The sequence below is a fragment of the Manis pentadactyla genome, chromosome 13, assembly GCF_030020395.1.
Source record: "Manis pentadactyla isolate mManPen7 chromosome 13, mManPen7.hap1, whole genome shotgun sequence".
Taxonomy (NCBI): Eukaryota; Metazoa; Chordata; class Mammalia; order Pholidota; family Manidae; genus Manis; species Manis pentadactyla.
The window spans coordinates 96,347,525-96,368,686 of NC_080031.1; the positions used below are offsets into that span (position 1 = coordinate 96,347,525).

At 43.3% G+C, this 21,162-nt stretch overlaps 1 protein-coding gene across 1 annotated transcript; it reads left to right on the forward strand.

Annotated features, from left to right (window-relative positions):
- The first annotated feature begins 2,465 nt into the window (after positions 1-2,465).
- Positions 2,466-21,087, forward strand: TXNDC15 (thioredoxin domain containing 15). Its single transcript, XM_036898014.2, has 5 exons — positions 2,466-2,718; positions 11,166-11,653; positions 12,947-13,110; positions 15,041-15,171; positions 17,564-21,087. The coding sequence occupies exons 1-5, from the start codon at positions 2,484-2,486 to the stop codon at positions 17,758-17,760; spliced, it is 1,215 nt and encodes a 404-aa protein (XP_036753909.2). The 5' UTR covers positions 2,466-2,483; the 3' UTR covers positions 17,761-21,087.
- Positions 21,088-21,162: the final 75 nt, after the last annotated feature.

Genomic DNA, 21,162 nt, shown 5'->3' on the forward strand with positions numbered 1-21,162 from the left:
CCAGAAACAAAAATAAAATCAGTTTCAAGACAAACCTGAATGCAATTTTCTCACTGAAAATAAGGCCTGGTGGTGAGACAGTCAAATGTGCATTCTTTCCTGTTGACTGATTTGCTGACTTGTCATTAGAGAGAGTATACACAGAATTTATAAGAAGACAGTTCTAACATCTGGAAGTGTATTTGTCCAAACATACTGCCAAAGCACAAGGATGGAAAGGACATAATAAACAGAAAGGAGTAGTAACCACAGGGCATCTTCATTGGAGTGTCTAAATGAGTCAAAACTGGCCTCCCTTTCATTAATCCTAAATCTCCTTAATCCTCTGTCCTATTGACTTTTCATGCACCTTCATATGGGTATGGGGGGTATGGGAAAGAATAAGTTAAAGAAGGAAAGTTTTATTATTATACTGTTGGGTGTGAGGGAGGTAGTTAGCCAAATGAATACTGTAGTGATCAACTCAACTGTGGGTTCTTTCATCCACGTTGTCCATTGTCTCAGATCCTTCAGGACCTACAGGCACTCAAAGAATTTACTATAGCAAAACCATGGCAGCCTATTTAGAATCTAAGAATTATTAGTGGTAACAGATGGATGATGCATATTTCTAGTCTTAACAATCTGTCTTTGATGGGCACAAGGGGACTGGCTACTGCACTAGAATTGTACAATCCAAACAATAATGGCTTCCACTGTGCTTATCACTTTGCACTTTATTTAATCTGTAACTCTATATAATTTCATCACTCTCTTACAGGTGAAGAAACTGAACTTCAACAAACAAAACTTGCCAACTGACCATATACTGTTATGAAAGTGGGAGCTAGCCCAAAAGCCCCGGTTCCTTTTAATGTTGCTATGTTTACCGATGACTTTGTTAAGGCAGAAAGACAGATATGAGCAAGATGAAAAGAGAATAAAGCCCACCAAGAACTCAGGGAGTTAATCAGATAAAGCTAGAGAGCCAGAAAAGCTCAGAGTTAACACCCTTTGCAATGTGAGTTGATTCCACATGCTCTGAATCTGAGCTGATCTTGAGACCTGCTCTAGCTAATGCAAGTGAGATAGACATCATGAAACTGCATGACAAGCCTACGCCCCACCAACCCTTTACCTTTATCCCATCCTTGAAAGAATGACAATGTCTCTCACGAGAGACATCATGAGACCGTAAGTCAAGCATATGCCCAACAACTTCAACTCCCTCCCTTTGTCCCATTCTTAAAAGCCTTACAGGGCAAAATCCTAAGCCCTTAACGTGCCTCTTTGAGGTTGCCTGACTTCCCTTGCTTAGAGTGTGTATCTTTAAGATTTCTTACTGCTCAGCTTACTACATTTGTCTCTCTGCTCTTCCGGTGGTGTCTTTGTCACTTGGCTATTTCGTTGTATTTTCTAGACTTTCAACCCAAGTTTTCACTCCCTATTCTATTTCAGGTAAGTAAAGAAGGGCTACTGAGAGCTCTGATTTGAGCTTGCAAGTTCCGGTGAACGAGCTTCCCCTTCCTGTTTTATTCAAGTAAACCTGCTTTTGTCTGCCTTCACTGTAGCTCATTCCTCCCTAAGAGTGTATTCAAGTAAAATTTTGCTCCACTTCACTTACTGTGTCTCTGCCCTTCAATTCTTTGTTGCAGTGGCGACAACAGAGGAGAGCAAACTCAACCCCCCAACAGCTTGATGTAAAGATATTTGAAAACTATTTTTTCAATCTCTTAAAACAAGTTTGAAAGATGCACTGTCTTAGCACTGGTGGCTGCTCGAAACTTGCTTTATTTGATTTTAGGAGGTCCTTCCCCCTAATTGCTGATAAGGGTCACTTTCATTCCCTTGAGTTTTCTCTTAGACTCCCACTCTGTGCCTTTGCTGTGGAGCAGAGCCCCCGTTCCTCAGGTGCACACACCTCCCCTTCCTTGCCTTTTTTCATTCTAGGCCACTTTCCAGATTTATGCCTGAAGTGGCTCCACCTCCTCCAGACCCAGCCTGGGCGGCTGGTCTAGGGTGAGAGCGACTGCCCTGCAGGTGAGTTGGTTAAAACCAACCAACAAGCAAAAACCTCCTGTCTACAGTAGACAGGTAACGTTAGGGTTGCCAGATGTAGTACATAAAATTACAAGAACTCAGTTACATTTGAATCTCATTATGTCTCTTATAGGAGAAAACTTCATTTGTCTGTGAAATCCAAATTTACCTGGGCATCCTGGATTTTGACTGGCAGGGGTAAGGCAGGAGATTTGGAAATCTGAAGAAGGCTTCTGGGCCTTCCTGACCCAGGAATGAAGTGCCAGGCGGGCGCAGGGTGCGTGGCCAGCGGCCGGGATCCGACTAGGGTGAAGAAAGAGGACTACGGGCCTCTGCTGGGACCCGGCCCGGGACTTGGGGGTCAGGAAAGTTCAAAACGACCTGATCTGTCTGGCGCTAAAGAGCCCGGAGTCCCACAGCGCAGGCCATAGGCCAAAGCCAGAGGCAGGCCGCCCGCTTCCAAAATGGCGCCCGCAGCGGCTGCCAGCTGCCAAGATGGCGGCGCGGGGTCGCGCCCGCGCTCCCGAGCCGTCTCGCCCAGGCCTACGTTCGGCCGGGAGCGCGACGCGCGTTGCTGTGCGTCTGATGGCCGTCGGCCCGGGTGGTGGTCCCGGCCGGCGCTCCCCTTCGCCATGAGGCCCCTCGGCTGGTGGCAGGTGCTGCTGTGGGTGCTGGGGCCTCGCGCCCACGGCCTGGAGGGTGAGTGTGGGCCGGGGCCCGCGGCGGCAGGCGGCGGTGGGTGAAACCGTGGGGCGAGGGCTGGAGGCCCACCCGGGCGGCTCTCTCACCGGCGCGGAGGCCCGAGCGCGCGCCGCTCCCCCTGGCGCCTTGGGGGGCGCCTCTCCCGCGCTGCCCGACCTCTTTCCCGAGCTGGTCCCCCGCTCGGGGTCCCGGGTTGGGGGCGCCGCGGGCATGGGCCACGTCCAGGGCCCCTCAGCAGGCCTCCGTCAGGAGGGACCGTATGTTAGCGCCTACCGAGGCCTACGCTCGTGTGGTGAGCACTTTATTAGTAACGATAATAAGCCTAACGAATAGCCGACACTGTGGTCCCCTTATTAGGAGCCAGGACTTTCCACCACTATCTCATTTACACTTCCACCTACTCTACGAGATAGGTTCATTAGCATCTCCATTTTTCAGATGCAGGTGGTGCACTCGGAGAGGCTGAGGAATCTGTTTGCACCACTCATAAATGGCAGAGCGTGTTTCTCTGACTGCAAAGCCCCCACTTTACTTTGCACCTGCTGGACCACTTTTTTAAGAAGGCCGCTCTTGCTCAGATGCCCGTATGAACAAGAGATGAGAAAAACACAGTAGCCTCCCAGGGTGACCTGCTGCTTGCGAGAGAGTGCTGACAGGGCCCCCCAGGTGGGGAAGACGGCCGCCCTAGGGACTTGGCTGGGTCTGGCCGTGGAGGCCCGTACTCATTGTTCCTTCGCTCGACTTCTGTCTCATTAAAGGCCAGACCCACTGGCCTTGCTTGTCATTCAGAACAGAAATAGGCAGTTCTTTCCTTTCCCTGGAGTATCCTGGAAAGAAGAAGGGCAGTTGGATTGTTGAGCAGGAAGAAGGAATATAACGCACTGACCATTAATGAAAACACTCACTATTTGCTGGGCACTGTGCATAGTGCTTTATGAGTATCATCTTATTTAATCTTTAAATGCCTAGGAAGTAGATGTTATCTTCCCTCTTTTATAGATGAGGAAACTAAGACTCAGCATCAGTAAGTCTTTTGCAAAGGTCATGCAGCCAGAAGTTGAGGAGCCATAATCCAAGCCCATGTCTGCCTGACTTCACAGTCAAATTTCTACTACAGTGCTGTCACCACAGTTAACCACCAGCTTCGGAGGGGAACAGCATGTGCTGGGTGTCTTATGTCTGTCTCCCAGGTCATTCCTAGCCTCCACCCTGTTCTGTGCCCCGAGTGGCTGCCCTGTATGGAATAACAACTGGCTCTCCTGCCTTCTGGCTTCCTGTGGGCAGGAATGAGGAGAGAGGGTGAGGTCAGGGTATTGATTCTCTTTGCTCCTTCCCTCCGGGGTTGTCACAGGTTTGTTGTGAACCTCCATGAGAGTCATAGCTTCCAGAAGGCTGTCCTCCCTGTTTCAAGGTTCTGTGACTGTTGCTGTCTCTCGACTCTTAAGGCCTAAGAGTGGTGACTGGCTTCTCCTTTGCTGTTTCTGGCCCTGGAGTTCTTTACCATTACTTTTGGTTTCTCTCCACCCAGCCCACATGTTGGTGGTCCATTTATTAAGCCCTCTTCAAATTGCCCAAGTTGAATTTGCTCTCTGTTTTCTGGCAGAACCGTGGTTGATTCAGGGCCCTACTTATTGTTGCAGTGTGAGCCCACCTGGTAGTCAGGGTAACTTTCACACAGATCTGAGGATAACACCAGGCATGGGTGGCTTAGTTGTCATCATGGCCAGGTCTTGAATGGGGTGAAGATAGAGGAACCTTTATCAGCTAGTTCCTTTTAGTGGCTGACAATCCAAGGCATTTTTTTCTGCAGAGGACACCACTCTCTGTTAGTAACCAGAGGTGACATTGCTGTCCAGGTGTCAAGGAACAGAAGTCAGCTCTTGGCTTCAACATCCGCATTGCCTGTCTTCACTAGGCAGTCAACTAGCAGATTTTTGCTGAGCACCCATCATATGCCATGTGATGTGCTGGATACTGGAGGTAGAGTGGTGAGCCAGACAGGGAAACAGGCCTGCCCTCTTGCCTGAGGGGGAAGGTAGACATTAAATGAATGCAAATAATTGAGTAACTTGCAAGCAGAAGATGCTTCAAGGAGAGTCCCAGGGCATTATTGGATGCTGTAATGGGAGATTTGTCTGGTCTGAGGGTCAGAGAAGGTGAAGTTCACTTTAAAGGGGTGAAATTTACAGTAAGATATGAAGGATGAGTTGGATGTCAGTAGAAGAGGGGGTGGAAAAGGTGGAGGGTGTTCCTGGCAGAGAAAGAGCCCTCAGAACAGCTGTGAGATAGTTGACGGAATATGTGAGTGATCAGGGACCAGAGAGGTCTGGTGGCACCCGCTGAGAGTGTGGACCGAGGCCGGCTCCTCTGGAGCCTGGTATCCATGCTGCAGAATGCAGACTCATTCACAGGGCAGGGGACAGCTATATGAAAGCTAAGGGTTTTACCTGGGGACTGACATCAGATTTGCCTTTAACTTTCAGTTCCTGTTGGGTTGCTGTGAGAAACAGGGTTCAGAGGTGTAATAGAGGGCCAAGCAGGGAGACTAGTTAGGTGTCTATAACAATTGTCCACGTGAGAGATGGCTATGGCCTGGGCTGAGGGGTGTGAGTGGAGACGGGAGAAGTGGATGGATCCAGAATGTATTTAGCAGGGGAATGGGGCTTAGTTGTGGCACCTGTTCATCTCTTTGAATTGTAAACACCAATCATAATCATTATTGTCATCATCATCACTGCAGTCATTTTTGGAGTGCTTACTATGTTCCAGCAATCATACACATCTTTTCTCATTTAATCTGCACAGCACCTCTGTGATTTTCTGCTTTTCAGTGGTATTTACTCCATCTGGTAGATAAGTTCACTGAGTATCTCCTATGGAATGTGTGGGTTGTTGCCCCTCCAATACCCAGTTGTTTTTGGTCCTCCCACACACGGTTCTCGTGCCGCAGGAGCCATTGTGAAGAAAAACTGTGGCAAGTAGAGAGCCTTCTGAACAAAACTGGAAGGGTGTGAAGGAGCTGACCTAGGCTACAGCTCCCCGGCGGTGGTGGCGTGGTGCCCCCATCCTTGTTCTTCAGCATCTGCCTTGCTGCCAAGTAATGCAGTAGCGTCCACTGTATGCCTGGCTCAAAGTCTAGTCAGCTTGTTTAGGGTCAACAGGAAATTCTTTTAGAAAGCACATTACCATGGGAGGGTTCAACACCTCTCACTTGGTAGATCATTTCTATAGTAGTTTGGAAAATTCAGTGTTTCCTCCAAATACCTAGATGAAAACGATGGCACCTAAGGGCGTAAGAATTTTTCCATTTCTAATCTGTATTGTCTACTTAAATATCTTCATGGAATGTTAAAACAACATTCCTGAACTTAAAATACCAGCTCTCTGCATCACTCAGAATCCCTTTTGATTTTCAGTGGAGACATCTACTCATTCTTATGTGAGGGTGATCAGGGGGAACCAGATTCTACTTTGTGTCCTGACATTTTTCTCTGGAGACTCTTTCAGATATTGGCATTCTTCATTTACTTACTGAACCTAGACTGTTGATTAGGTTCAGAGAGAGCAGATCTCTGCAGACTGGGTCATTTGTGTGTAGGGTTGGCCCCCAAATATGGCATCCTTTGTTTTTCTCCAGACTTTTAGCCTTTCTGGCTTTATTTCCAGCTCTGATGTGAACGACCCACCAAACATCTTTGTTTTGTCTTCTGCTTATACAGGCAGTGCATACTCATTGACCAAAGGCTTCAGAAAGACCAATGTGTTCCCACCCCTGCCAAATTGACAGAGCTCCATGCCCAGGCACCTAGCCTCTTCTCTAGTCACAGAAATGCTTGATTCTTTTGTGTCAAAGACCCACCTTGCTGCCGAAGCCTTGTACTCTGCCCTATCTAACCTATATTGTCACATCTCCCTCCTTATCCTCTTTCCCATCAGCTTTATATACCCTTACATTTCTCTTAAAAAACTAAAATGGAAACCTCCCTTTGCCCCTTGCCTATCCAAAGCAAATACCCTCATCTTTCTTGTCCCTTTCCTAGCTAGACTTTCAGAAAGAATTATGTACATTTATCCATGTATTTACCATTTTTGGCTTTTCTTTCTTTTGTGTGGATCCATATTTCCATTTTTCTGCCTGAAGGAGTTCCTTTAAGAATGTTACAGGTGGGTCTGCTGGTGATACATTCCTTAAGCTTTGGTATGTCTGAAAAAGTATTTTTGCCTTTGTTTTTGAACGACATTTTTGCTGAGTATAGAATTTTAGCTTTATAGTTTTTGCTTTCGGCACTTTAAAGATGTTGCACTTCCTGCTTGCTTGGTTTCCAATGAGAAACCTGCTGTCATCCTTTTCTTTCTTCCTGTGTACATTATCTTTTTTTTTCTCTGGCTGCTTTTAAGATTTTTTTTCTTTGTCTTGGTTTTGATCACTTTAATTACGATGTCTTGGTATACAGTTCATTGAGCTTGGGGTTTGTTGAGCCTCTTGGATCCGCGGATTTATAGTTTTAATCAAAGTTGTAAAGTTTTCAGTAATTGTTTCTTCACATACTTTTTCTGTCCTCCCCCTCCTGCCCTGCTTTTTTCTTTCAGGTTCTCCAGTCATCTGTACATTTGGCCACTTGAAGTCATCTTGCAGCTCACTGATGCCCTTAATTTTGGGGGGTTCTTTTTTTCATTGTGTATTTCATTTTGTATAGGTTATATTGCTGTGCTTTCAAGTTCATTACTCATTTCTTCTGCAATGTCTAATCTGCTTTTAATCCCATTCAGTGTAGTTTTCATCTCAGACATTGTAGTTTTTGTTGCCAGAATAACAATTTGAGTCTTTATAAAATTGAGATATAATTGACATACATTGTATCAGTTTCAGGTGTACAACATAATGATTCCATATTTGTATGTATTGTGAAATGATTAGTACAGTAAGTCTAGTTAACATCCATCACCATACATAGTTACACAGTCTTTTTTCATGATAAGAACTTTTAAGGTGTACTCCCTTAGTGATTTTCAAATATACAATTCATTATTGCTAACTATAGTCACCATGTTGTAAACTACATCCACATGATTTATTTTATAACTAGAACTTTGTTCTTTTTGACCACCTTCACCCATTTTGCCCACTTCCCATGCATCACTCTGGTAGTGACCAATCTGCTTTCTGTATCTATGAGCTTGTTACCCCTGGCCCCAGATTCCATATGTAAGTGAGGTTATATGTTATTTGTCCTTGTTTGACTTATTTCACTTAGCATAGTGCCCTCAAGATAAGATTTTCATTTTTTTATGGCTGTATATACACATTTTCTTTATCCATTCTTCCATTGATGGACACTTAAGTTGCTTCCATGTCTTGGCTATTATAAACAGTTCTGCAGTGAACATTGGAATGCAGGTATCTTTTCAAATTAGTATTTTTGTTTTCTTCAGATAAATACCCAGAAGAGGAATTGCTGGGTCTTTTGGTAGCTCTGTTTTTAACTTTTTGAGGAACCTCCATACTGTGGCTGCACTAATTTATATTCCCAAAACAGTGGACAAGGGTTCCCTTTTCTCTACATCCTCACCAGCACTTATTTCTTATCTTTTTGATAATAGCCATTCTAGTGTGGGAGGTGATATCTCCTTGTGGTTTTGATTTGGGTCTTTTATATCTAATGTCTCTGTATCTATTTAACTTTCTGAACATATGTAATGCAGTTATAATTACTTTCCTAATATCCTCATCTCATAATGTTGATCTAATTCTTTTTTTCATTAAAGTATCATTGATAAACAATCTTATGTTGGTTTCAAATATACAATCCCCGTGACCAACTTTTATTGTAATTATGAATTATTGTGCCCCTTTTTTCCCTTCCCCTTACCCCCATCCTCCCCAGCACCTCCCCCTTGGTTAACTACTAGTCTCTTCTTGGTGTCTATGAGTCTACTGCTATTTTGTTCCTTCTGTTTTGCTTTGTTTTTATACTCCACAAATAAGTGAAATCATTTGGTATTTGTCTTTCTCCACCTGGCTTATTTCACTGAGCATAATAGCCTCTAGATCCATTGTTGTTGCAAATGGGAGGATTTCTTTTCTTTTTATGGCTGAATAATATTCCATTGTGCATATGAACTGCATCTTCTTTATCTGTTCATCTATTAATGGACACTTAGGTTGCTTCCATATCTTGACAATTGCAAATAGTGCTGTGATAAACATAGGGGTGCACATGTCTTTTTGAATCAGGGATTTTATTTTCTTTGGGTAAATTCCTAGGAGTGGAATTCCTGGGTCAAATGGTATTTCTATTTTTAGTTTTTTGAGGAACCTCCATATTGCTTTCCATGTGGTTGTACCAATTTACATTCCCACCAACAGTGTAGAAGGGTTCCCATTTCTCCACATGCTTGCCAGCATTTGTTATTTCTTGTGTTTTGGATGCTGGCCATCCTAACTGGTGTGAATATTTACTCTTTTAATATCCTCATCTAATAATGTCTGTGCAAGTTCTGGGTCAGTTTTAATTGGTTTACTATTCTCCTCATTATAGGTCATTTTTCCTGCTTTTTTTTTTGCATGTTTGGTAATCTTTGATTGGATGCCAGACATAAATTTTACCGAGTGCGAATATTTTTGTATTCATATACATCTTCTTGAGCTTTGTTCTGGAGTATAGTTTAGTTATTTGAACATGGTTTGATCTTTGCTTTTAAAGTTTGCTGGATGGGAGCAGACCTGTATTTACTATAGGGTTTATTTTGCCCCACTATTGAGGTAAGTCCCTTTTGTGTACTCTATTCAGGGCCCTGTGAATTATGTTTTCCAGCCTAGATGGTGGTAACAGATACTGTGCCCAGCTCTGTGTATGTTACCTCTAATCCTTTTGGGTGGTTCTTTCCCTGGCTTCTGGTAGTTTACTCGCATGCATATGCTCCTCGGTATGCCCAAATAGGGCCCCTCTGCAGATCTCTGGGGTCTTCTCTCCGCAGTTCCCCCATCTGCAGTGCTCTGTCCTGCAAACTCTAGCTCTTTTGGTCTCTGCGCACCGTCTGCTCCATCTCCTCAACTTGAGGCGTCTGCTGGGCTCGGCCTGGGTTCTCCCTTCCTGAGCCCAGGAAGTGGGCTGTCCCTCAGGCAGTGAGCTAGAACAGTTATAGGGCTCCCCACATTTGCTTCCTGTGGCTCAGGGATCAGTGTTCTTCATTGCCTGATAGTCTCTTGAAACTGTTATTTCACATATTTGCCTGTCTTTTTTGGTTGTTTCAGGAGGAATTGTAGATCCCATTCTTAGCCAGAGCAGAATTCCCCAGGAATGATGTTTGAAATGTTGAATGAACCTGCAGAGCTCTATGGGGATATATGAGAACTTATACAAGTGTGCATGCCTTAGGAAGCTCCCAGATCCCTCTCCAACTCTGAAGTCAGTCGGTCATTCACACTCTGGTGACATGCTATTGGCACGGCAGAGCTAATTGCACAGCTGGTGGCACCCCAGCCACATGGCAGCTTGTCTCAGTGCAGCCAGCCTCACTTGTTTCCCCTGGTTAGTGCCTCACCCAGAGTTTGGCAGCTGTTGCTGAGTTAAAGATAGTTGAAGGGCAGGAGTCGTTTTTACAAAGGGAGTGGAGATTGCTGAAGGACATACGGACTGCCCAGGAAGGACTCTTCTCTTTCCTGAGCATTTTGCCCAAGTGCTATACAGTGGCTCCGAAGTGGGAGGCAGGTCTCCCTCCGCTTCTCCCTGCGGCTGCCCCCTCCTCGCTGGACGTGCCTCCTAGCACTCCCAAGGCAGCAGGCCGGAGAGCAGAGCCCAGTGGTGGAGGCCCCCGGAGGAAGGAGCTCCCGCGGAGTGGGGCAGTATGGTGTAGCAACCCCCGAGGTGTCCCGTGGGGAGGGTAAAGCCCATTCTGGAGTAGTAGCCAGGAGACTTCGCTCCTAGACCTGGCACTGCTGCTTACTAGCTGTGTGCCATTTGGCACTCCTGAACCTCTCTGTGCCTCAGCTTGGTCATCTATTAAGTGGGATGATCACCCTTGTCATGCCCGCCTCCTAGAGCTGTTATAATGTGTGCAAAGATGCTTTGTTGTAGTAGAATCTTCCATAAAGCTATCACACTTTTCTTGGTGTTCTCATAAAAATGAAATAGTTAAAATGTTTGTATTCTATTTTCCTGATTGAATGTCTACCGGAATGTTTTTGCTTATTATCTGTGTTGCCAGCAGTGGCTTTTGCATGAAGCTATGTATTTGTCCACTTATTTGACATTCATTAATCTAGTGCCTCCTTGTGACCTTCTTCATGAGCTGGAGAATGACGGGTGGCTCTCTGACAGTTTAATGGGAAAGATAATTTTTTTCTCCATAGGGAAAATTTCATCTTTGAGGAGAACTATAATTTTGGGGGGTTAATTTAGTCTGAAGTCAAATGTGACTGTGAACATGCTGGCATGTTTTAGTTGCAGAGGAAAATGGTCACTTATGGTCAGAGGAGCAGCCTGCTCCCCTTCTCCACGTGGGGGCTGTGCACATGAGTGAGGAGGAGCCTGCAGGTGGCCTGATGGGTGAGGATAGGTCAGCAGAAGAGGCCCGTGCAGCGCTGGGGCTGGACACTGGTGGCGACCACATGGTGATGCTGTCTGTGATCCCCGGGGAGGCTGAGGACAATCTGAGCTCAGAGCCCAGCGGCGGCACCTGCGGGGCTGCAGGGCAGGAAGACTCGCAGTGCAATCTCCGAGAGAGCCTCTTCTCTCTGGACAGCGCTGGAACCAGCTCCCCCGACAGAGAAGAAGAGTATTACACAGAGCCGGAGGTGGCGGAATCGGACCCAGCCCCAGCAGAGGACTCCAATAACACGGAGAGTCTGAAATCCCCGAAGGTGAACTGTGAGGAGAGAAATGTGACGGGATTCGAAAATTTCACTCTGAGAATTTTAAATATTTCACAGGTAAGTAAAAATTACTTAGTACCTTTCTCCTTTTCAGCATGTTGCTCTTTTACGATTTACTACACTATCAACTTTCAAATGGAGGATCATAATCTTTATCACGTTGTGAGTGGGATAGCATTTAATGGATGCATTGATGAAAGGGGATTTTGCTCTCTGTGATGTTCATAAGGAAAGGAGGAGCTGTAACTGGTGTCGATTATTACTGCTTATTTAGGCAGCTTAAACCTAGTTATCCATGGTGTAATCCTGCCACCAAACCTCATGATAAGAATTTCAGTGGACAAATGGGTGCTTGGCATCAGACTCATAGCATTTTTCTTCTTCCAAATAAGGTATTTATTACCAAGGCAACTTAAAAAAATCTGAATTACTAATGTTGTAATTTAGCATTGTTTAGACTAGCAGTGCCCCTGGGAAGCATGTTATATTGATGAAAAATTTCTTTCCTTCAAAGAGTGTTCACTGTGGAGTGACAGTCAGACAATTGTCCCAAACCCAGCCATGCCTTTCAGCTAGTTGGATAAATGGTGCTTCCAAAGAGAATTCAGGCATAATGATGAACAGTTTCTGTAGGATTAAGCGAGACAGCAGGACAAATTCAGCTGCTCCTGTACAAGTCCCAGCTCTGAAAGCTGTGACTGCTTATTTTCAATGAGGGTGTGTGTGGTATGTTGAATGCATGTAGCCCCTGCCAACTGCAGGGATCAGTGCTGGCCTCAGCTCTCCCCCCGGTGCCTGGTAAATGCTGTGTCTCAGTATTGCAGGACTGTTTCTGGTGTCACACCATCTGTCATGTGACCATTTAAGCAACTTACTAGGGTGGTGGCAGGAATGGTGCACCCTTGAACTTTTGGCCAAATACATTGATCCAACTGCTTGGCACAGACTTGGAGCTGCTGAAGAGAGAGTTCGGGCCTGGGATCACAGTGCTTTAGTAGCGCCCTTAGATTGTGTGAGATGTACATTTCAAAGGTTAGGATATGGCCTGAACCCTGTGAGTACTTTGTATTTGAATTGAGGAATTATGAAAAATAGTAAAATTGCTCCATTGTAGTATTAAGAAAGCTTAGAGGAAAGTTTATGATCTGCTATTTGACAGTACTTTTCTGCTGATTCATGGATTCATATGGTTCAAAATCCAGAAGGTTCTTAAGGGATATACTAGAGTCTCCCTCTTGCCCCTGTGCCGAGCATCTCTCCCCAGAGGCAGCAGTGTTTCCTGGGAATCCTTCCAGAAAGAGGTACATGTACATTTACTGCTGACTTTAACTCTTGTTTCTTTTACCACAGGACCTCATGGATTTTCTAAACCCAAATGGTAGTGACTGCACTCTAGTCCTGTTTTATACCCCTTGGTGCCGATTTTCTGCCAGTTTGGCCCCTCATTTTAATTCTCTGCCTCGGGCATTTCCAGCTCTTCGTTTTTTGGCATTGGATGCATCTCAGCACAGCAGGTATTTCCCATAGGGGAATTTCCATTTCATCCTCTGGGTGATGCCTGCAGTTATTTGGAAGTCATAATTAGTTCAGGCATAATTAAGCAGAGGATGGAGGTGTGAGCTTTGAAGAGGGATTGAAGGAAGGGAAAGGCAAGTGTAATAGAGGTGGTCAGTCTCCCAAGGGAGCAGATGAAAACACTTTTTGGAGGGTCCACAAGAAGAAAGACTGTTATTTGCATGGTAGAATTTAAAGGTGGCTCTACCTGATGGCAAGGGAGGGGCCAGAGGACTTTCTGGCTTGAATGAATTAGCAGAATTGGTGTCACAAGTGGGATCCTGCACTGTGAATTCACCTGCTGGTTTGGTCCCATTCCTGGCAGCAGCTTGGCACCCCATTCTATGTCCATTAGGAATTTCTTTCTTTCCTTTTTTTTCTTTTCTTCCTTTCTTCCTTCTTCCTCTTGCTTACACTTATTCCTGATTGCATGTTCCTTGGTAGACAGTCAATATAACCAATGTAATGAATTAACCCAGCCTTTTAAATGACATTTAACCTGGTTTTATATTCTTTTATATTGTTCAGTGGGCTTTTTGTCTTTCTTAAATGTTCAGTAAGTCAAAAACTTTGTTTGGATGTTACATATTTCCCTTAAGTGCTGTGCCTGGGCCTGGGTTATAAACTATGTGCTCCCTTCTTCCTCCCAAATCAGATGCTCCTTAGTAGGTTACAAGGATGTGTGTGAATAAATTTGGTAAGTGTGGAAGATACTTAAGTTGGTAAAAATAAAGTTGAGTAAAAGTTTGTTGATTTGTTCTCCACTGATTTTCAGCGTGGGCAGTGTAACTGCCAGTGTTTACTTAAAATTGTTTATGAAGAAACTGCCCAATAAATTAGTAATTCTTAGAGGGGCTTCAAGGAAGTACTTAGGTGGCCTGGCCCAATGGAACAGACTAATTGGAAGGTCAGTCTGGGTCAGTGTCCAGCTTTAACCAGACCCTCCTCTGCTCCCAAACCAGTTGGCTCCTAGCACCTGCTTGGTACTCTTTGGTTTGAGGTCTGGTACTAATCCCCTCACCCCTTATTCCCTATTTTCTTTTATCATCCACTTTGTTCATTCTTCATTTCTGTGTATCTTTCTCACTGTCTGATGTGGTGCCTTAATTATGGAGAATAGAGGGTACTTGTTCTTATTATAGGGCCTGTGACATATGTTTTCCTACTATGTTAATATTTAAGTTACAGCATGTCTATAAAAGAAAAAAGTCCTGATTAGCTAATATTACCATTTTACTGATGGGAAAAACTGAGGCTGAAAGATGTTAAATAATCTGCCCACAGGTCACAGAGCTGATTCACTAGCAGAACCGAGCTTCTGCCTGGACGTTTTGACTCTGGAGCCTATACCACTACTCTGTGTTACATAGAGGTGAAATAGTGCTACTCAGGTCATATTACCTCCAAATTGTCATGCCCTAATAGTGAGCTTCCTCTTGTGCTTGTTAGGTCAGAGAGGACATGCACCAGCTTGCCAAAGTCATGGCTTACCCTCAGCTGAATCTTGTATGAGGGATGTAGGTGGGCATTCTGGAGAGTTTGACATTTCTTCTGTCAGGTATATTGACACAGTGTGCTTTGTCCATGAATTAGAATTTTCTGGTCTGATCTGTTTTGGCAGTTAGGAACTTAAATAGGAGAATAATTGTTTCATGGGTGGTTCCACATACAATGGAAAGCAACTCAGCAGAACAGGAATGGCCCCAACCGTGCCCTGTAAAGAGAGAGAGGTCAGAAACAACTACAAGCATATAGTTTGAATATCAGAAACTTCTGTAGGTCACATGAAGCTGATCCTTTTTCATTTATTTCCATTCATTCTGATAAGGTATTTGTGTGAGCAAGCCCGCTGTTAATTCAGGTTTTCTGACTGACTGCTTTCTCTTGTAGCCTTTCTACCAGGTTTGGCACTGTAGCTGTTCCTAACATCTTGTTATTTCAAGGAGCTAAACCAATGGCTAGATTTAATCATACAGACCGAACACTGGAAACGCTGAAAATCTTCATTTTTAACCAGACAGGTATGTTGGAATACTAGAGAATTGAAGATGACTTTTTATTGCTGGGGGTATATGCCTTCTGTAGGTTCTGATTTGCTGTTACCCTTAAGTGAAGGATTCGAGCTTGGCTTTCAGATGGAAAACGTCTTTTCTAATGAACTGTTAATGATCCTGTTAAATGTCTCTCAGTCAGTGGCAAGCTTCAGGTGAAAAGGTAATTTTAATACGATTATAGATACCTTAAAAAAACAGCTTTGTTGAGAGATAATTCACATACTGTGCCCCAGTAGGTACATTTTTACATATTTTTTTTCATTTTTCATTTAAGTATAATACTTACACAAAAGTATGCATTAATCATTAGCGTACTGGGTAATGAATCTTCCCAAAGTGAATAACTTAGTTAACCAGATCCAGAAGGGAGCATTACCAGCTCTGTTTCCTACTGCTCCCGCCCACAAGGAAAACCAGCATGTTGACTCCTCACATCATAGACTAGTGTTAGCTGTTTTTGAGCTTCATATTAATGGAGACATACAACACGGATTCTTTTGTGTCTGGCTTAGTTCACGCACCATTGTTTGTGGGATTCATCTGCATTGCTGTGTATGGTTGCGGTTGTTCATTTTTATTGCTGTATAGTGTTCCATTTATCCATCCATTTGCAGATGCTATTTTAATTCTTTAATATTTGCCAAAACATGGCCTTGTTTTCATTCTGTTAAAGTTTTTTTTTGAATTGAAGAATAGTTGATATATAATCTTATATTGGTTTCAAGTATACAGTGGTTCAGTAGTTACCCACATTATTAAATCCTTACTCCCACTAGTGCAATTACTGTCTGTCAACATAGAAAGATGTCGCAGAATCATTAGCTATATTCCCCATGCTGTACTACTATCCATGTGACCAACTTATATTATGATTGGGAATTTTTGTGCTGCTTTATCCCCCTAACTTTCCCTACCCACCCACCCCAACCACTCCTCCCTGGTAACCACCAGTCATTTCTCATTGGCCATAAATCTGCTATTTTGTTAATTTTGTTTTGTTTTAATATTCCACAAATTAAGTAAAATCATATGGTATTTGTCTTTCTCTGCTTAGCTTATTTCACTTAGCATAATACCCTCTGGGTCCATCTATGTTGTCACAAATGGCAAAATTCCTTTCTTTTTTATGGCTGAATAATATTCCACTATGTGTATGTACCTCATTTTCTTTATCCACTCATCTATTGATGGTCACTTAGGTTGCTTCCATTTCTTGGCTATTGCAAATAATGTGATGATAAACATAGGGGTGCATTTATTTTTTCCAATCAGGGATTTTTTTTCTTGGGGTAAATTCCTAGAAGTGGAGTTACTGGGTCATATGATATTTCTATTTTAAGTTTTGTGAGGTACCTCCATACTGCTTTCAACAGTGGCTGCACCAATTTACATTCCCACTAACAGTGTAGAGGGGTTCCCATTTCTCCACATCCTTGCCAGCACTTGTTATTTCTTGTCTTTTAGATAGTAGGCATTCTGACTGGTGTGAGATGATACCTCATTGTGGTTTTGATTTGCAATTGATTAGTGATGCGAAGCATCTTTTCATGTGCCTGTTTAAGCAATGTATATTGAAGAAATTCCCTCCATTGGAAAAGTTCATTCCTCAAAACCTGAATGCTACAATCTGGAGCACCTCTCTTCTCCTGAAGTATCTTCACTGGAAATAAATACAAGTTTTGACATACCTTCCATCTGTATTAGGTTGCATGTAATTACTTATATCTAACAGTAAGGAAGAAATTGCTGAGTTACCTCATAGGAATAAAAGGCTTATTGCCAGGGGGTTAGCTATTTCAAATCTTATACCAGACCCCTGATTGTCCTTCAGATTGATAGGGAGAGAGGGAGGCATTGGATTCAATGCTCTAAGAAAACCAGGAACACAAATGAAAGCTAGAGTCACAGCATCTTCAGTCATCATGGATCCCAGTAGTGGTTAGTTGTTCAAACAATTCTTCCAGTAAATTATTTAAAAGCATTTGAACTTGCATTATTTAATCTGTGAAAAAGTTCTATAGACTCCTGAAAGTAGCTTTACTAGTAACTTGTTGAATTTTGGTCCCAAAAGAGAACAAAACACAACTCTTACAATGCACTGACTTAAGACCCTCTGCTAAGTTCACAGAAATTCTAGTTTTAGCTTTGAGCTGAATGGATTCCTGTTCCTTTGATGTGGTAGGGAGAAAGGCCAAGTTACCAATCACACCGACAGGCAAGTGAAACCCATCCCAGATAGGCTAGTGGTGGTGTTTATTTTAAGACTATTTATCATTTTGCATACCATGCACAACAGTTCAGAAAGATCTGTAGCAGGTGTGTTTTCTATCTGATTGGAAAAAATTTATTTCTCTTTCAGGTATAGAAGCCAAGAAAAATGTGGTGGTCACTCAAGCTGACCAAATAGGCCCTCTTCCCAGCACTTTGACTAAAAGTGTGGACTGGTTGCTTGTATTCTCCTTATTCTTTTTAATTAGTTTTGTTATGTATGCTACCATCCGAACTGAGAGTATTCGGTGGCTGATTCCAGGACAAGAGCCAGAACATGCAGAATAGCGGCAGACTGAAAGGTGGAAAGAGGAACGTCAATCCTTCATTTCAGAAATTAGTGCTGCTGTTGCCTACGTTTTCTTCAGTGAAACGCTCTTACACTTTCGGTCACATTAAAAGAATCATGCATTTGTTGAACAATGGAATGTGTAAAAAAATTATTAACTGGTATTTTAACTAGTATTGTAATAAGCAAATGCAAAAATATTCACTAGAACTTACCATTCTTGTTTTTACTGCTTAAACATAATCCAGTATTTTAAAGCAGTAAATCCAGTTTGAAATATGAAATGTATTTGGGTTGGAGTAGTGAGTAGAATGACTATGTACTTAATATACAGAGGTGGAAATGGGGTCTGAAGATTATATAGTTTTAGAAAACTCTTGATTCCTCATATATGTCTAAGAAGGTTGGTTTTCTGTTCCTTGCAATTTTGCTCTGTGTCTATAAGCAGGAAAGTGTTCTATTACGGGAAGAATAACTAGAATTGGTGTGACCTTACAAGGTGCAACTGATGGGAAAATGAAAGAGTCAAGTACTTTGGTGTTCGTGACCTCTGATTTCACTGAAAGAATATGAAGGGGTCTAAGAAGTTGTTTCTGGGTAAGGCATATGTAAGAAGTAAATGTTATCGTAACTAAACCTTAATATCAATTCTGGGCTAAAGCATAACTTACATTTTAGTCATAGTTCTCTAGCCAACCTTGAAATGTCCTCAGCACTTTGCTAGGCTTAGTGAGAGCCAAAAAATATATAAATCACTGCTTTTTCTCACAAGTTGATGCTAGTGTAGTTTAGGACATATGTAGAAAAGAGACAACATGTAATTTATTCAAACGTTTTGAAAAGCTATTTCTTAAAGATCCCTTAAATTCAGAAATAAGACATCAGACTACATAATGATAAATTACTTTTATATTGATTGTTCCCAGTGTTTTAGATAGAGTAATTCATTTCATAAGGTATCCTAAATTCAATGGAAATAGAATCTCAGATGAGTCTCCTTCTCAGAGTGTTGTTTCAGACAGGAGTTTACAACTTTATGTGTCATGTTATGGACAGCTAGGGCTGGGGTAGTCACTGGCAGGAGGGAACAATGACTCCAAACAGTACTATTACGATTTCTGTTTTACAAATGAGCAAACCGAGGCATAGAGAGGTTAAGTACCTTGCCCAGATTACATACATAGTAAGTCAGTACAGCTGGGATTTGGGCCTTCTCATGTGTGTGTATGTAAGGAAATATATATTAGAAATATAAGGAAAAAAACCGTCTAGTAATTCTGTAACATTAGAATATTACTACGTGTGTGCCAGGTACTGTTTTAAGTATCTACTTACTGTTTCATTTACTGGTACAGTGGTCCTGTGAGATGGCTACTGTCACTAAATATCCTCGCCTCACAGAAGAGCAAATGAGGCTGCAAATAAGGTGCTGTTGGTCAAGCAGCTTCCAGTGGTGGGACCCAGCTTCAAACCTAAGCACGTCTCCAGAGTCGGGATGGTGCCCTGCTCTGCCTCTGTGTCATGGACCGTCATGTGCATTTCCCTCTAGTCTTTCTCCTGTATGTTTACAGTCATTATATAGCTATAATTCAGCACCTCCCACTTTTTTTGCTTAACAAAGGTAAGTATTTCACTGTTGTGAATTGTTTTCCTAACCATGGCTACATAAAAGGCTTTTGAATAGAGTCAGCAATACTTACCGAAGGGTCTTCTTTTGCTGGATTTATGGTTGTATATAGTCTCATTTCCTTGGGAGCAGATTTGCAGAGTGGGAGTTACCTTATCAAAGATACAGGAATTTTCATGCCTGAGAAAAAGTACATGGGGTCACAGCCCTGGAGGGGAGGTTCAAGTGTAGAGAGGGTCAGCTGGGAAGCACTGGTGCTGAGGGAAAGGGAAGTAGAAGGGGGAAGGAAGCAGTCCAAGACCCACTCAGCCACCAAGCCAAGCATGGTGTCTGTTGAGCACACCACCCTGCACAAGTAACCAGTGCCGGTGCGGGTGTGGTGGGGTGCTTGGGGTGAGGGGCCTGGAGAGGGCACATCACACAGGACTTCAACTTCATGGAAGATAGCAAAGATCATCACAGGGCCAGCCACCAAGGACATAAGTGTGAACACTTCTGCCCACTACTTCTTGGTGTTAGTCACCAAGGAAAACATTCAAGCACGGGAACATTTTTACACAGAAGAAACAGAGTAAATGAGCTCCAGTAGTGTGCGGCAGGCCCTCAAGGCTAGTGGGCACGCTGCAACAGCCAAAGGCCTATGAGTGCCCCTGTAGTGCCCCAGCAGAAGGACCTCTCCTCCCCTCCCATGGAATCTGAAACAGTGAAAAGGTGGGGGGCGTGCCCCAGGGCCACTGACATACATGCTTAAGCAAAACAAAGGAGCACACATTGAGTCTGAAACAGGGAAGGATGTTCTCACACAAGGGGGTAAGCCTGGCACCGGGGTGTGGCCTCTTTATATTTTGGTCAGGAAGTGTTCCAAGCCTAAGGCCCATCCTTGTGTGGCTGAGTAGGGCTTGAAGAGACTGAGCAGGAGGCTGCCTTTCCCGACATTGTCCATTACACAAGACATGCCTGGTAAATCTTCGCTAAGGGACTTAGATCCTACTACTGGGAGAGCTACACGTGAGGAGGGCATTTACTGCCCCTATTGATGGACATGAGTTCCCCGCCCTACCAGCATCCTGCTGCTGCTCCTTTCCAGACTAGAGCTGAGATGCCGCAGTTTCGTACAGGGGATTTAGGGAAGGAAATGATGAGGGGTCTCTAGCTTGTTACCTCACATACTAGTTCATTTTTCAGTTGTCACTGTAATGAGCAAGTTTGTAGAACATATTTTTCACGATCATACACACTCAGTGTAAATATTGGAAATACAACCTTCAATTCCACCCCTAGTCTCTGACCACGTGAGGTATCAGGCAAAGGAAACCACGGTGTCATATTAAGTGCCTTGAGACCAGTGACATTTGATGAGGCTCTCCACTGAGATTCCTTCTCTGAGTTTTTGTCAAGTGGGCAAAAATGAAGTTGGGTTGGGCTGTAAGTCTCAACTTTAGGTTATTTTAAGGCAAAATGGCTTTTTTCCCCCAAGTCCGTCCATATGGGAAATAAAACCATCTGCTGGCAAGAGCTAAACTGAACTTAAATGAACTGTCATTCTTTTTCTAAAGTATTGTTAATACACAATCTTGTGTTGGTTTCAAATGTACATCACGTGGTACAACAGTACCCCTGATCAACTTATATTGTGATTGTGAATTATTGTGGCTGGACTCTCATTTTTTAAAAAAAATTAAAAATATCCTCTGCAAAATCGGTTATGTTACTGATTTGCTTAAACTGTTTAGTAGAAAAAAATGACACAAGTGAATAGTTGACCCTTGAAAAA

Bases quoted from the DNA above. Each gene is read 5' to 3' on its own strand.
- TXNDC15 (XM_036898014.2), top strand. From the start codon at position 2,484: ATGGCGCCCGCAGCGGCTGCCAGCTGCCAAGATGGCGGCGCGGGGTCG. The intron at 13,111-15,040 runs GTATTTCCCATA...TTTCTCTTGTAG, and splicing joins GATGCATCTCAGCACAGCAG to CCTTTCTACCAGGTTTGGCA. The intron at 15,172-17,563 runs GTATGTTGGAAT...TTTCTCTTTCAG, and splicing joins CTTCATTTTTAACCAGACAG to GTATAGAAGCCAAGAAAAAT.